Source organism: Enoplosus armatus, chromosome 16 (assembly GCF_043641665.1).
Source record: "Enoplosus armatus isolate fEnoArm2 chromosome 16, fEnoArm2.hap1, whole genome shotgun sequence".
In the NCBI taxonomy this organism is placed as follows: Eukaryota; Metazoa; Chordata; class Actinopteri; order Centrarchiformes; family Enoplosidae; genus Enoplosus; species Enoplosus armatus.
In genome coordinates, this window is record NC_092195.1 from 8,404,287 (window position 1) to 8,421,719 (window position 17,433).

A 17,433-nucleotide genomic window follows, 5' to 3' on the forward strand; every position below is an offset into this window, starting at 1 on the left:
TGTTGAATGCGCCCTGCACTGTGCTTTCCACAGCCCCACACTTGTCTTTTTCTCAGTCACACGTCAATCCCATTAGACAGGTTTGGAAATTGATTCTTGAGGTTGCTCCGAAGATGTTCAACGACTTCAAACTGCAGAGATAAAATCGAATAGGAGATTACAAATTCAATTACAATGTATGAGCATACCAAATGTGGCGTTTAGGGTCCTTATTTGAATCAAAGTAGCAGCAACGTATTTCAGTGTTGAATAAAAACAATATGGGTGGCGAGATTGTGAATAAAGAAATAGAAAGACAGAAAGAAAGAAACAGAATGGTTGTGGTGGATCACATCACAGAGGAGAAATAAAATCACAAATAAGCAAGAACACTGAAGGGGCTCTATGACATGGGTTAATTAGGACCGTTTAATGGAGACGTAATTGCAGCAATTTCTGAGGTCAGGCAAGTCAAGTTTATCTGTAGAGTGCTTTTATCAAACACCTTTATCACAAAGTGACAAGTCAGACGACACAAAAACAAAACTAAACCAGCAGCAAGATGCCATGACAGGAAAAATGTAGGAGTCCATGTGAGAGTATGCACAGCTGGAGACATTAATGGTACAGTAGTGGTGTGTGTGCATGTGTGGTGGTGGGGGTTAACACAAAGCAGTCATAATGACCATCATCGCCATTACCACCACCACCATCATCATCATCATCATCATCATCACAGGCATGGCATTTCGAGAGCGCCATTATCATCATTATTATAGCTAATATTACTGATGATGAGGCTTTCATGGCCTCTTGTTGGCCCCGACTAAGGTATCACCATGGAAACAGATGACAGAAAAGAGCATAGCTTTATTGAATTACTCGATAAAGCTATTCTGACCAAATGGGGCTTGAATGTTGCACCGTGAAAAGTCCCGAGCAGAGACAGACAGAAACACAGGTGGAAATAGCAGTGGAGACGGATAGAATAAAAGAAGAAGAAAAAAAGAGGCAGAAGATAGAAAACACTGTCAGCACTAAGGGGCATGTGATTGTGCAGAGACACAGATCCACTGGTACAGAGAGTCCTAGTGATCAGCACAGAAGAATATTGTCTGATGGCTGGAAACAATGGCAGCAATTCACCAACATAGACACAGTCATATGAGAGGAAATCATCAGTGCTAACTCTATAACACCAGTACAGAAAGTGGACATCAGAACCAATGATTCAATCTTTAATGGGTCTTTTACAACAGCCCTCTGCTTGTCTTAAAATAGCAGTCTGATAAATGAGCTTCATCTCTTATTTACTTGCTTGTTTCGATGAGCCTTTCTAGTGTGATAAATCTCATAGACTGTCCCCAAATCCAATTCCGTACAACCAACACGTCCCAACTGAATGTTTTAAAAGTGCAAATGTCATCTGATGATATTATGCCACTTAGAAAGAAAACAGCCATCTATTTATCCGCCAGGCAGCAGAAACAGCATGATGCCCTCCTAGCTATTTCAGCCTCTGTGTGTTCCCTCAGATTCTATCACATGAGGTTTTAAACCTGAGTGTCCTGGTGAGCAACATCATATGTTACTGTTTGTATGGGGGAGAAAAGTTTCCACTTTCTATTTGGTTAATATATACAACAAAAGAGATATGTGAAATGTATGCTGAACAAAGTATAGCCTTCTACTGCACACCGCTGCCCTCAGGCAACAGAACACTTCTGTACCTCAGACAGGGGGCTCCTTTCAGGAAGACAAGTGAAGTGACTGCATGGTCTGAGTGGAAGATAAATGTCACTCTTTTGCATGTTTAAAATAGAGATAACTTGAACTTGACAATACAATATGTACATGTGTATGAACCTCTAAAGAAGCATTTGATGCTTTTGAGGAAAAAAATAAAATAATAATGGAGTTTTCTCTCGCAGATAGGCTTCTTTTCAGAGCAGTATTGTGCTCAGTGAAGGACTTGAGATGTGATGTAAAATGAATACAATGGTCAATGTCTTTTATAAACATATCGGCTGAAATTCACAGTCAATGGACACTGGGGCATTTTATGGGCTAAATTGTGCTTTCTGCACAATCTGTTACGATACAGTGACTAAAACTGTGCTAATACAAATGTTCTGAACAAATACTAAAAAATAAAGAATGCTTATTTCTAATGTATTTCACTGAATAAATGCTCTGAAACAGATTTTCAGATTATCAGAGAGCCTCAATCTTCCATGAAATAAGATGAAATATATTTTTAATGTAATGTATGCAGTAGAGGGTTAAGTTAGATTAACTGAAGTTTTTTTTTTTATGTTAAAAGTTATCCGTCCAAGCGTCTGGACTCTCAAACACATTATTTGTGAAAAAAATATTTCCAACTGGAAGATCACATGCTACACACAACAGCACAACAGATTGTAGAAGTAATGAACAGTGCAATTATGAATGAGTCTTAATTTTTACAAATGAAAACTCTATGATTTAATTTTAACATTTTGTGTACACGTCTGCACGGCTTCAGTCATATACTTATAGTCCACAATCTTTCTTTCATGGAGAAACACAACTTTGAGCATTCTTACAGCACGCTTCGTGTGAACCATGTGAACCGTGTCAAAGCAAACTTTCAGGGAAACGCTTCATCATTATTGTGTCTGTCTCTGCTAAAGTATGTATGACGATAAATCAGTACAATATAACAACCACAAGATGTGTAAACATAACACTCCTAAAATAACGGTTATTTTGGGATAGAAGTTTATAGATTCATGCATCAATAAATATATAATGCCTAATACTGTATGTAAACTATGATGTGTTCAGGAGCACATTAGACCTCAACAAAACTTGACATTGTGAATAAATAATTTGCAGTAGAGACACTTTACATGACCATATGTTGATCAGTTTGGTAATGTTGTTTCATCTATTGATTTATTAAGCACTGCTGTAAAAAGAAAATGCAGAGGATGCCCTGTCGTCTGTGAAAGGGTTAATTCCAAATGCTACATGTCATTCACAAATTCAGCTGTCATTTCATTTAAAACAGAATCAGCAAAGTTGATTTTTAATACAATGTGACAGACACAAGAACAGATATAACAGTGAGATTCCTGAAGGGAACAGTTGAATTTTTAAAACGACTGATCCAAAACACAAAGCACTCTTAAAATATAGCAAAAACTAAAATAATGCAGATATTGATCGTAAAAAAAACAGATTGGCAGTGCCACTTTCTACAAGGCATTTCTGGCATGAACATTTCTCGAACTTTAGATCAGTCCAACCAACTACACTTACACTTACTCTTTTTTTTAACAGTGATATGTATTCTGAGGCTCTTTGTATTGGGGTACCCATTCATCCAGACACATATATACACAGAAAACAATGTGTTATGACATTATCTGCACATATTGTCACAGTTATCTTCTGTCTCTAGTGCAGTAGGGGTTCTCAAATCACAGGACAGCTTCCTAAGTATAATGTAGGTGTACTGTCCGGGTATAAACATCAGTATCCTTCTAAGCTGTGCTATAAACATATACAATAGGTCAGCTTTTAGTCCACAGCTTTTAAGGACACACACCTATATAACACTGTGAGTCAGTACTTGCACAGTATGTAACAGCGACTGAGTTGCATGTGGACCAATGATGTGAAACATCTTGGTGGCTCTTGTTCATCATACTGCATGTATTTGGGTTAGATGTAACTCTCCTGCTCCTCCTTCATGGGGGGAATGGTTTGAGTCCCAACATCTGATTCTTTCAAAACAGTTATCTCACTTTCCTCATTACTCCCTGTTTGCTTCTCCTCCTCCTTTTGTTCAGTCTCTCCACCTTCCTCCTCCTGTTCCTCCGCAGTCACGTCTGTCTGGGAGAGGTTTGGGTCTGCACAGCCGTGCCTGTTGTCTCGACTGTGTTTTGGGCTCTGGCTGCTGTGCTGATGCTGGTCATGGTCCTGGCTGTTGAAGAATCTTCGGATGGTTTGTTTGGGCAGGCCCAGCTGAGCCGACAGGGTGTGGACCGCCTCCTCGTCTGGGTTGAGGCCCACGTCCTGGATGAAGCTCTGCAGGATTCCTAGTGCTTCGTGGGACACTCTTAAGCCCTCACCTTGGACCTCATCTCCACCTTGGACCTCATTATCTGCCTCTGAACAAACCCCAGCCACTCCTTGGTCCTCATCCCTCTCGCCGGGCCACTTCTTGGTGAGCTTCTCCTTAACCCTGCCCTCTTTGCTATCTCCAGTGATCTCATTAATTCCTCCCTCGCCCACATTTCCATCCCTCACCTGCTCCTTGCTTTCCGCACCCTTGTCCCTTACCCTACCAGTGCCACCCCAGTCCCCTACAAAACTGCTCTTCTCCCCTTGTCCCCCCTCCACCCAGTCTTTACTGTCCCCTCTCTCGCCGTTACTACTACCCCGGCCCTGCAAACGTACTCTCATGTGCGCCCAGTTGCCCCCAGCCTCAGACTCGGCTGGTGATGCAGCACATGGTTGCCGTGGAGACAGGTGAGGTCCTGCCTCCGGCTGCAGGGGTTGATGGGGTTGAAGATGGTGTTGCTGTGGCAGCGGAGAGTTACGTTGGTACTGACGAGAGAAAAAGAGAAATTAGGAGCAATTACAGTAAAAAGTCGTACTTAGTGTTTTGGGTTTTATATTTTCAACACCAGCTAGTTTTCATTTCATTTCTATGTTTCATTTTAATGGTAGGTGATGTGAAGTGAAGTCCACTTAGACAGAAATGTATTTGTATGATTGATACAAATACATTGATATGATTGGCTCAAAGATCTACAAATAAGGTACAGTTTTGGCTTCTTTATTTGCATTTTTTTTATGGAACATTATTTGATTCAGTTTAAAAATGTAGTAATGCATATATAATAATTCATTCACTGCGTAATGAAATGTGCTCTATTCATTTTAGACTGGATGTGAAAGAGAACTGGCATCAAACCGGTGAGCCTTTTCTGTTCGTGTTTTTTATTTTTTATTTATTTCAAACTGTTTCTATAGCTGGTAACATAACATGAAAAAAGAACCCACAGTCTGTGTGTAATGATATTGTGTATTGTCTCACCAGTGTGTTGTCATGGCTGAGCAGTGTAAGCCTGTCAGTGCAGTGCTGCTGTGCCGTCGTGTTGCTGCTCTCCTGTTCGTATATGGCATCTCGTTCAGTCTGGGACAAGCTGAGGAACCGGCGGATCATGCACAGGTTCTCCCACAGGGTCCGGTTCTCTGGGCTGGGATCCTCCTTCCAACGCAGCAGCTCACACAGCCAGCCCTACAGGAGCAGACGGTAACTTTGACTGTAAGTTTTTTTTTCTATTTAGCATTTATAAGCGGTATATAAACATTTGATAAATGGTTTATAACACACTACAATGTAGGTGTAAGCAGATATTAGTGTGTATTAATGTGTTTGCTGGGGCAAACACAAATGTGCTCTGTGGTCATTAAATGGCCTTTCCTTCACCCAGAGGTCAAGACAATATGTTAGCACACATCCATACTTCTGAGGTGTGCTTAAACATGACCCTGACACCTAACAAGCTCCTTTGGTGCAAATCTATCTGCCCAGATCTGACAACTCTGTAGAGCAAGAGAAAGCAAGAAGAAAAATATCTCTTGCGTGATCAACTATGTTACAACAAAAAGCTGTTGAGCTGCCTAATGTCCTGCCATAATTGCCACGATATAATAAACATAACCATTAGCCATGCTAATTAAGTCAATAATTGTGTTAATTTGTTCATTAATTATGGAGAATATTTTTATATCAACAAGCTCATCTTCATATACCTCAGATTATCAATATCTTAGGGTCTTTCTGCCTAATTACGAGTCAAAAAGGATGAATGATGTTGTGGTGAGCGTGAAGCGACTAACAGCACCACTCAGAAACACGCATTGTCCAACTTAAAAGGTTTAACTTTGTATGCCTTTGCCTAATTTCTGTAACACATTTAAGTGTTTTGAAAATCTTCTAATGCTGGCTTTCTCAGCTGGTGGATCATCGCAGACTCGTTCTGGAGGGGTCGCAGAGTGTGTGGTCAAAAAAAAAAAATCTATTTTAAATGCATTGCTGTCTGATGTCGGAGTTTCATTTGACAGATGTGCATGAAAGACTTGCAGTAGGCTAGCCATTGTCATGGTAACACCAACATTTGATTGAAAGGTGACAGGCTAAGTTTACCATGAGGTAAGCCTCCCCCAGTTCTGGTGCAACGATGTGATGGCTGAGTATCCGTCCCTTGCCACTCATGCAGTCAAAACGTTCCTACCATTCAGCCCTACCTATTTGTGTGAAAGTGGCTTCTCTATTTTGGTCCGGCTCAATACAAAGCAGAGGAACAGGTTAGACACTGAGCATGATCTGAGTGTAGCTCTGTCTACCGTCACCCCAGACATTGAAACTCTTCTCAGGAGTAAAGCACATCTATAACTATCTCATTAACTTCCACAAATGTCTGTTAAGTGAAAACGGCCAGTTTTGTAGGCCTTACTTATTTTGTGTGTGTAAACACAGTTGTATGTATTATTATGTTAATTCTATTAATATTCATAAGAATCAGCAGCGTGCAGTTGTGATGTTCAGATGTTATTCATGTTGTTGGAGTAATGTGCTCTGAATGCAGGGATGGAAATCTGTGTATATTTTATGTAAAAAAAAAAAGAGAAGATTACATTGTATTTGTGTGTTTATTATTGGTATGACTGCTCCTCTGTGTATGATTGTGTATTGTGCTCTTGTGTGCACATATTTATGTGAGTGTGCTTATGTAATGCTATGGCGGTGTGTGTTTATGTGTCGATGTGTGTCACTCTCCTATTAGATACAGAAGTCTGCATGGCATTTTGGAGCACAGCACCCTCTCTGAATGCAGGGATGAAGATATGTGTATGTTTATGTTAAGAAAAGGGCATGGTGACATTGTATGTTTACTAGCCTATTTTTTTTAAATAAATTTGCTTGGTTTGAATGCTATAAAATTGGGTTGCGACCATGGAAAATGTGGGTCCCAAGGTGAGACAAGCTGAGCACCACTGCTTTAATGGCAAAGCCAGAAGATGATGGTGAGATTTTCTTATTGGCTAGATAACCCAAATAACCCATATATAAATAACCCAATATATGAATGATTTTCTCCACCACGAGGGAAGAAACCTGTGAGTGGCAGATTGAGGAACGTAAAGCCAAGCGAGTTTCAGATTCATGAACTGGAGCATGATTACGTTTGCAAGCAGGCTGATGTGCACACACAGATTCTCTCTCTCTCACACACACACACACACACACACACACACACCTGGCTGTAGACCAAGTCTAGCACACAATACCATCCAGATGCACAGTGCAGATAGAACAGAGAGATCCAGCATGGTTCTGCCTGCCAAACAGCCGGGTAATACAGGGAGAGTGTGAGAGAGAGAGAAAGAGAAAAAAGAGAGAGAGAAAAGAGAGAGGTAAAGAGAAAATAGAGAAAGTAAAGTATAAAGGGAGGCCAGCGAATAGATAGAATAAGAACCTCAGGGGTTTTGGACCACCTGTCTGTACTGGCATGACTGCTGAATGACCTCCAAACATTTTCATGATGAGCAGAGAGAAGGCAGGAAGAAAGAAGGAAAGAAAGGCAGACAGAAAAGTGAAAATTGGAGACATACACGAGAGGAAGAGAAAATGAGACAGCTAAAATCCCCCCATTCCATGAAGGGAAATTATCCTCAAAACAAAAGGCAATAACAAGCTTATGGGGCCGCCATAAAAATGAGAACAATAAACACTCAAATCATGCCTGTGTGCGTATGTGTGTATTAGTGCATTTGTTTGCCTGTGTGTGTTTGTGGGATTGTGTGTGCATGCGGGTGCTCGTACAGTATGTCTATGTGCACAAATGAGTGGTGTGTATGTGTGTGTGTGCACTGTTTTTGTATGGTGACTATTAAAGCGATAATTTAGGACACAATAGCAGTCTGATGCACTGATGATAGTCCTCTGCAGAGTACAGCTGCTGGTTGATTATCTGGGCTTTCCTTCACACACACTAGCATCCCTGCTTTAACTGAGGAGATGGATTCACAAGAAAAGCTACATTTGAACAATCAAGCAATAGAAACGATTGGGTGCAATATGAATGTGTAAATGAACATAGGACATCTTCATGAGATTCACACCAGCAAGCAAGCGAGTACCTGACTCTTGGAGGCGGCCACCTTTGCAAACAGAGCCTGAGACACTTTGGCTCTCTTCATCTCGTGCTGAATCTCTTCGTAGATTGAAGCGCTGACATTGAGAACACAACTTTCTGTCCTCAACCCTCTGTCTCCTGTAACTGGGGACAGTCTCGCCTAAAAAGAGGCAGACGAGAAGACAGAAAGACAAAAATAATGTGTTATTTATAAATGTGAATGCAAAGACAATCGTGGCTTGGCCAGGCGCTACGTCAAACACACTTTTAAGTATTCAGAAATGGGAAGCCGGTGAAGAATCATGTCCTTTATGCAGCCCTAGGGTTGCCTATACGAAGGGGGGGGGCAGCATGAACCAATGCACATGATACTCCCTGGAGGTGAAGCTCCTCCCTGTCAGGAGAAGCAGCTGGCAGCTTCATGTTTATTAGAGGAAACATGTGGCAGTCTGCACCCGCTCCATGCCAACAGAGAGAGTCAGCAGTGGTGCGCACAGGGAGTTGGCTATACCAGAAAGGGAGAAAATGTAGAGATGAGAGACACAGTTCATCATCTTTCCTGCACTGCAGTATTGGAAAAATGAAATCCTTATCATCTTTGTTTTCACGCGTATGTTATAAAACTGTTGTTTTGTGTAAAATGATGACATGACATGATAACTAGACTAAGAGTCTCCAGCCATGCTAGCTGCATGCTTTGAGCTAAATGCTAGCATCCATATGCTAACATGCTCACAATGATGTGTAATGTTTACCATGTTCACCATCTTAGTTTAGTGTGTTTGCATTAAACACAAAGTGCAGCTGAGGCTGATGCAAATGTCATTACTTTTGGAGGCATTTGGTCAAATTACAATTTTGACCTGATGAGGGCTTTAACAGGTAAGGTATCACCAAATGTATTATAAATCATCCATTCAGGGTATATATAAAATCTGCTACATTTGACTTTTGCTGAGATATACAACATCTCCTTGAGTAGAAATTCAGCTAAGTAACAGTTCTCCCTCTTCAATACTTAAGTGCTTTTTCATAAGAAACACATTAGTTAAAATCTTTCATAGCAGCTTTGTGACACTGATGTTTGATTTCATCTCTGTCTCTCTCAGTCTGTCTGCTGGCTGCAGTGGTGGAAGAAGTAAGGGGTTATTAAGTAAAAGTGTTAGTATCAGCAAAATTTCAGGTATCAAAAGTAGTCATGCAGAGAAATGTTCCCTGTCAGTGTTTTACTATTATATATGATGTTTCTAGATTAATATTATGCATTACTGTGTATGTTGTATTTTAGGAGTGGAGTAAAAGTACAATATTTACCTCTGAAATGTAGTGGAGTAGAAGCATATAGTTGCATAAAAGGAAATTACTCAAGTAAAGTACAAGTACCTCGAATTTGTACTTAAGTGCAGTACGTAGTTACATTCTACCACTGGCTGGCTGACCTGTGTGGGTCTTGGCGGTGTGTTATTGCAGCTGGGGGTGAATCCAGACAGGCTTCTGTCTTTCTCCTCCTGATAGATGCGTTCCCTCTCAGCCTCGGGGAGCTGCAAGAAGCTGTGCATGGCCCGCAGGTTGACCAGCAGAGACTGGGAGGCGTGTTTAGGGTCCTCCTCCTTCCGCAGAATCTCTGACAACAGGCCCTGGTAAAGGCGCACGCACACACACATACACACACAGTCGATACTCAATGATAAGTATAAGCAAGCCATACATAATAATGCATGCAATGTCCAATTCATTCAGATGTGTAGGTGTATATTGGCTCGTGGGTGTGAAAATATTGTGGGGGTTACCATCAAAGTTATATTCCTTTCAGCTTCTAATCACCCGTGCTTTCAATTTAAAGTCTTGAATGGAATATTTTAACATTTTGGGAAAAGCTTTCATTCACTTTCTTGTTGAGAGTTAGATGAAAAGATCAATACCACTTATATCTGTCTGTTGAATATAAAGCAACAGCCAGCTGAGGTTAGCTTAGCTGAGCATGTAGACTGGAAACCACAAGTTGTTGTTATTACACTTCAGTTTTAACAGACAGAGCCAGGCTTGCTGTGTCCCTGTTTCCAGTCTTTAGGCTAAGCAGAGCTGTTTCTTCACTGCAGCTTCATATTTACCGTATAAACATGAGTGTGGTCTTGATCTTCTCATCTAACTCTCAGCAGGATAGCGAACAAGAGCATTTCCCAAAATGTCGAACTACTGTGTTAAACTGTAACATTTTCTCAAAGCAGACACATTTTATGATGAAAACATTAAATTAGACAGAGGGATGATTGTGAGTCCATTGTGAGTCCAATTTAAAACCAAATCTACCTTTCCATAGATTTCTTTTATGTTGAAATCAATATTTAGGCACAAAGAATAGTTAAGTGTCTTTGGTATTTCAAAGACCCAGACAATCTTTCAGATGCTGCTCCCAGAGTGTGTGTTGACACCTTACACATCACACATACAGAGGATATCATGATAGATCTCATATTAAAGATCTTTCTTATCCTTACATAAAGATGCCAAATATGAAGTTTCTCATATGCCTGAAGGAATTTTGCAAAAGCTCCTCATATCCAACTCTGGATCTCATTCAAAGAGGCACCTTGTCAAGTTCCTGCGGTTTAGTGTTTCACAGCTATAGATGATACAGAGCCAGTTCCCAGTCAGTACTAAGCACACTACTCGCCTGTAGAGCTAGCATTATTCTGGGTGTATCTGTGTATGCAGGAAAGCCTTCAAACATCACATGCAGATTGTAGGGCTTCCTCCATGAAAAGAAATCAGATTTCACGCTGGCAGTGAAATGGAAAGAGAGGAAGCAGCCGTCTTATTCAAATCATGGATCATCTTTGGATCCACTCAGCAAACCCCTCCTTCCAAATAGATGGAGGCTTTACGTGAATCGCCAAATGACAAATGCGCCCCTCACTTCTATATGGCATCTTGGCATCGTGCCCAACTTGTATGGCTGGCACTGAAGCCCCATGGACTTGGCAATGGGGAAACATGGGGGTGGATAATAACTAGCTCTGCTTATTGTGATGAAAATGACGGTAGTGGCGGTAATAATAATGATAACAATGGTCTTAGCCTGTCCTCTGAGCCCTGTTTCTGTGGGTGTGGTGGTGAATGTAAGATGATGGACACAGATAACGTGGCATTTTAGGCGATGGCGGAGGGAGATATGGATATAAAATGAGGGAGACCAAGGGAAGGAAAAAGGGTAAGATAAAAAGAAAAGATGGAGTGACAGTCAGAGGTTGATATTAAACAAACAGACGGGCATGAAAGGTGGCAAGATGGAGGGACAGTGAGATAGAGGAAGAGGTAGAGAGGGAGACAGCATTTCTCTAAGGGGTTGTGATTAGTTGGCCCAGCAGCTGCTTCAGTGCTGGCACCAGCTTTGTGCTGCAGAGAGCTGGCACAAACAAACACACACACACACACACACACACACACACACACACACACACATACGTACACACATGCATGGGGGGAGGGGGCACTGCGGCAAAGGCCATGCCAATGTACCAGCTATCAAACACACATATTCACAGAAAACACTTTACAACCGCGACACCAGAAAACACTTCCAAAAGATAATCACCAGCAAACAGTTGAAGCCTTTTATGAGTTTCAACACCTTTCATTCAGATCACAGCGTGTGATGTGTGTGTTCCATACCTGGGTCCTGTTAAAGGCCACCCGGGCAAAGACGGCTTGGGAGATGCCTGCTCTCTTCAGTTCCTCCCTCACACCGTGGTAGATGTCATTTGGCACGTCTGTTGGCCCCACAGAAGACCCAGCCGAGGTCTGGTTCTGGGGCCCGGCTGCAGGGCCTCCCCCTTGGCCACAGTGTGCCTGCTGCGGGGCTTGGGAATCAGGGGCTTTGGAGAAGACCTTGGCAGGAGCCCTCCCTACAGGCGGGTGGTTGAGATACTGCTGTGGGGACGGTGAGAGACCCTGGCCAGCTAGCATGCGGCTAACAGCATATTGCTGGTTGAGGAACTGGGCCATCACCAGCTGCTGGTTGACCATTTGGGAGCTGAGAGGTTGGGTGACCAACCCGTGAGGGCGCAGGCCGAGGGGGGAATGGCCACATATGTTGGCTACTTCTCCTCGAGAGAAAAGAAGGGTGGAGCTCTGATCAGCCGGGCTACCTGTGATTGGCTGCTGGGTGAGGGTGATATGTGTGGGCTGGTCAGAGAAGCTGTCAATCTCTGGTGCAGGAAAAGGAAAGCAAAGACAGATGTACAATTATTAACACAACAAATACCAACAGTGTGTCCCAAACCCGCACTCTATACTAATTCTAAGCCGGCCAGGCTTTGAGTATGTGGTGTGTTCACACTGGGAAAGACAAAATGAAGTATACTCAAATCAGACAGCATACTAAATATGACTGATTTTTGAGTGTGCTGCTGACAGACACTGTTCTCCCACAACGCAATGCACAAATTACATGGAGAAGCTGTTCACAATGGACATTTTTAAATAAATTGTGGGTTGTTGTGAGACACCTCCAGAAACATTTTGGAGAAGAAAAATATTGAAAACATTTTGCTTTTTCTCTGTAAAGTTTAATCGACATTTCAAACTTGCAGTTTGAAGTATGTATTTAGTAAGTAAGTATTTGATGTATTGTATAATATCATGTTAGTAAAAAAAGTGTTTGTCTAACTGCTAAAACAGTATACTATTAGTGTGTAGTATATACTGTATAGAATTGGTATGTAGTATGGATTTAGGACATGCTGTAAGACTTATCACGCACACTTTATGTTTGCAGACTTGATTGAAATCTCTCACCCTTGAAGCATTTGGTCTTCCTGAAGTGCTTGTACCATCGACCGAACTCGTGACACTTGGCAGCTGAGACGTTTGCATAGTAAGTGCTATTTACAATAGATGATATCATACTCTGAAACAGAAGGGAAAAGACAATAGAAGTGTATTACATTTTCCAAGCTCCTGCTATGGGCGGCCTGGGTGTCTCAGCTGTTCACACATCTGATAATAATGAACTCAGATCTGTGTTATTAAAAAGACCCCCAGGTAAATAGGATAATAAAGACAGATGAGTGTGTCAGTGTGTGAGCTCCATGTGTGCGCATTGTGTGTATGTACAGCATGTGTATGCATGTGTGTGTGTGTGTGCATGTGCGTGTGTAATCAAACAGAACACTAGAGGTCATCAGAGACTATGCCTCTCTGTCTGTCTCACTCACTCACACACACACACACACACACACACACACACACACACACACACAGTTTTTCCCCAAAGACCGTCCTCTTCTGCAATCTTTACATCTGATTACACCTTTCATCTTCTCATATTTATTTTAATCCGCTTCTTGCAAACAAGAGAGGTGGTAAAGGGAGTGATAGGAGAGAGAGAGAGAGAGAGAGATGGGGGAGGAAAGATGGGGGAGGGAGGATTGGCTGGTATCAGATCTGCAGAGAAGGAAGGAATCTGAAGAAGAGAGAGATAGTGAGCAATTTCTCTTTATCAAACTGTAGATGTCCTACGCACCCTCAGGCAAAATAACAGAAAGACTAAGTTGATCATTATGAATATTCATAAAGAGGCCTTCCCCAAATACTGCATGTGGAATTATTTCTGCGGTTGTGTCTGTATTTGCTTAATTAAACACACATTGAACTGAAGATCTTAAAACCAGATCCGGATGTTATTGCTGAATCAGCCAAGAGTTCAGAAAAAGCTAAATACCAAAGAGTGAGGCTGACAGACAGACAGAGCGACAGGCAGACAGGTTGGCAGTGGAAAGCATCAAGATAGGCAGCAGCCCAGGCAGGCAGTAGGGCTTTTTAAGAGATAGCCATCTCTCTTTATCTGTTTCTCTCTCACGCTCTGCCCCCACACCTTATCTACCTCTGCATCTGGACTTCCTGTCTAACTATTGTACCACACGTTTGCTCAGCCTCATGTGTCAAAGTAGGCGCACACACACTCGCAGGTCATGGAAGGGCAAAGACTTTACATGCATAGTAGATATTTTCAACTTTGGTCCAATTTCTCTTCTCTCTTCGTATATTAATGTTTTGTATTAGTTTGTTAGTGTGTGTGTGTGTGTGTGTCTTGTACCTGGGACAGTGGGCACTCCTTGGCCAGGGTGCTCTGGTTCATGTCTTTAAGGAGCTCCTTCAGAGCGTTTCGCACTGTTGAGTGACTCCACTGCTCTGCTGGCAAGTCCTCCAATTTGGGACAGCTACACGGAGAGCAAATTAAAAACATTTTGATGACTTAAGAAAGCTCCCTTCAGAGCCACAGAGGACATACAACTGTTTTCTCAGGCTGGGTAGTGCTTCTTGTGACAAGTGAACTTCATGTGTTAAATCATTGGAGTGCCCCTTTAAACAGAAGATATCCCTAAAACGTCTTTACTTGCTTATATAGAGCCTCTCCCAGCATGCACTGAAACTGGAGTTTCCAGTCTAACACACACACAGTCAAGGATGTGAATGAGAGTCTGGGCTGTGGGAGGAAACTAAAGCACTCAATACACTAATGAATTAAATGAATAAACTCATGTGAGCACAGGGTAAATGTACATGATCCACCTCCTTCTTTCTTTGAGACAGCAGGCCATTTTTTACAGAAGACCTTTTGACATGTCACAGTAGAAAAGGCGCAGTCACAGGTGAAAATAATAAAATGAATGATGTCTGAATTCCATTTAGCTGCTTCCATTGTTAGCCATTGTTAATCTTATTAGTAACGCCTGTGTTTTTCCTACTATGAAGTCAAAATGTCTGCTGTGGACCCATACACATATATATACTTTTGTATCTTGTAGTAATATATAAGCTGCACTGTCCTAACTCTTCTCATGGTGCATCAGACCCAAGACCCAATATATGTCACAACTAAAAGTCCACTGTCAAAACAATGGAAGGGACATTTATTATTCAAAAATGTTACAGGAAATAACTTTTAATGTCTTCCACTATTAAAATTCTCATCAATATTCATTGCAAGAAGCAAATAAAATCAGTCATTAAACTTAATCTAATGGCATTAAAATAGTCAGAAATCAGGAAATGTATCGTTCTCTGCTGGAGACTGCACACCAAAATAGATTTTGTATGGGTCTGATTTGGTCCATGCCCTTTGGCTATTTTCTTTTCCTAATACAAATGAGGGATGGTGGGTAGCTGGAGTCTTTTCCAGCATGCACTGGGTGAAATACTCAAGTCCATCACACGACAAACACACTCAGGCTCACATTCACACCTACAGTTAATTTAGAGTGTGTGACTGTAACTGTAGACAGACATATTTATAGATGTGAAGTCAGCTCCCTACCTGAGCAGCTGTATTTTAAGGGTGATAACATGGTGAACATCCTGCAGCATATCAGCCACTGTGGCATCAGGAGCGTCTGTCACACAGGACAGAGGCACCGGGTTCCACCTGCCCACCTGGATCAGACCTGCACATGCACACAAAAAGTGAAAATTGTGAGAAAACAATGCACTTGTGTCTTTGACTCTGTGCATGTTTGTGTTTTGTACCTTTGGCCTGTGCAGCAGAGCTGTGTGAGTAGCCCAGTGTCAGCAGGGCCATCTCTATCAGTTGGTTAAACAGCAGATCTCTCTTGACCAACACAAACTCAGCATGTTCTTCTCTCCTCTCTCTTTCCAGAGGGCTTTCCCTGTGCTCCACCACACAGAACACCGGCAGCAGGCTCCCTGAGGTGACGGACACAAATGATATCATACAGCATAACATTGGAGATTGCAACGTATAGTCTTAGCTGACCATGACCATCAGCTTATATTTCATTATGAAGTCATATATTGAGTTGTTGTTGTTTTTTAAACCAAATATATGCGATTCACGTTTTTGAATTTCCAAACTTGCAATGTTCTCTAAAATCTAATCACAACGAACCCAATCTAAATGAGAATACCTCCCAGGAACCCCACATAGTTATTAGACATATCAAATATAAGACGTAGGAGTCTTAATCACTGAACTAAAGACCCAATCTGTAATATCATGTTTCAAGTAAGTGTAGCTAAAACTCCCCTTATCAGCCCGTGTACCTTTGCTGTGCCAGCTCTTGCTCTGTGGCCTCGCTGTGGTGGGTTTCTGGGCCAGGCAGGGGTTTTTGCCCACGGGGCTCCCCTGCCTGCTCCTCTCCTGGGCCGAGGGTCCTGCTCCGTTTTGTTCCAGTCGAGCCAGCTTGGCAGGAGGGGGCCGGGGGTCTACAACGGGATCACTGCCCTCAGGTTTCTTGGCTCCATTACACAGGGCGTCCATCTGTGCTCTCACACTAATACAGAGACACAGAATCACTCACATTATTTTGATAGTATGTCTGTGGTGGTCAGCAGTGATCCTTTGGTGTTTTAACCTCCTATTGTATTCCTAGAGGATATTACATATATTTTAAAGTAACTTTTGCAGTGAAATGTTTTCATCTCGGTAGAATAGGCTACATCAGTCCATAATGTCTAGCCAGTAATTAATAATAATAATAATAATAATAATAATAATAATAATAAAAAGAACACTGAGAACACCAAGAAGTATATCTGCATACCTGGTGAGTGTCTAGAGAGTGTGACAGAAAGCTGTTTCAGTCATTTACAGTTCTGTGTCTAACAAGGAAATTAGAAAGCACAATTTTCACACACACACGCTCAGATCTGAAGGATATCCGGATCAGTATTAGGGGATGACCTTCACCCAGATGCAGCGATTAGGATAACCCTCTAAATCCAGTATATAAAAAAAGTCCAGTGAACGATAGAGCGCAATTTTCCATAATAAACCCGCTGTCATCTCCAGGCGCGCCGCTGTAAGCGACAGTGATTCAGTTCATCTCCGGCACCTAAATGCGCGCTAATCGTCCCACGTCTGATTCCGCTGAAGTTTGATCGAGGCGAAACCAACCTGTTTCAGTCGGCACAGCGTGCATGTCCGACCTGCCATCATACATCAACAGCCCATTCCCGTAGGCATCGGCTGTATCCATATGTTATCCTCGCTTCCATTGATCTCCAGTTGAGGAGCAGAAACGCGTCCCTTGGCTGTCGGCGTGCGTCCTTTTTACTCACATTAATCGCGTGTTTAACATCGACATTATCTCGTGTTTACTGTCTGAGTAGTTCAGCCCGTGTCCCTCCTTGTTTTCCGGCCGCGCTTCCCCTCTCGGTGTAATGATACACTGGCCTCAGCGCAAGTTCAGAGCGACCTCCCATCCACAGCGAACAATACACGGCTCGGAGCTCCTGG

The 17,433-nt window shown here is 42.2% G+C and overlaps 1 protein-coding gene across 1 annotated transcript; it reads right to left on the reverse strand.

The window, feature by feature from the left end:
* Positions 1-2,929: 2,929 nt before the first annotated feature.
* satb1a (SATB homeobox 1a) lies at positions 2,930-17,182 on the reverse strand. The gene is made up of 11 exons (XM_070921409.1): positions 17,092-17,182; positions 16,239-16,468; positions 15,705-15,881; positions 15,496-15,622; positions 14,275-14,398; positions 12,975-13,086; positions 11,850-12,385; positions 9,617-9,814; positions 8,182-8,337; positions 5,069-5,272; positions 2,930-4,575 (listed from the first exon to the last, which is right to left on the reverse strand). Exons 2-11 carry the CDS (start codon positions 16,453-16,455, stop codon positions 3,688-3,690), a joined length of 2,739 nt encoding a protein of 912 aa, XP_070777510.1. The 5' UTR covers positions 16,456-16,468; positions 17,092-17,182; the 3' UTR covers positions 2,930-3,687.
* Between the last annotated feature and the right edge of the window lie 251 nt (positions 17,183-17,433).

Bases quoted from the DNA above. Each gene is read 5' to 3' on its own strand.
- satb1a (XM_070921409.1), bottom strand. From the start codon at position 16,455: ATGGACGCCCTGTGTAATGGAGCCAAGAAACCTGAGGGCAGTGATCCC. The intron at 14,399-15,495 runs GTAGGGAGCTGA...CTCTCCGTGTAG, and splicing joins CTTAAAATACAGCTGCTCAG to CTGTCCCAAATTGGAGGACT. The intron at 13,087-14,274 runs GTACAAGACACA...CTTCTGTTTCAG, and splicing joins AGGAGTGCCCACTGTCCCAG to AGTATGATATCATCTATTGT.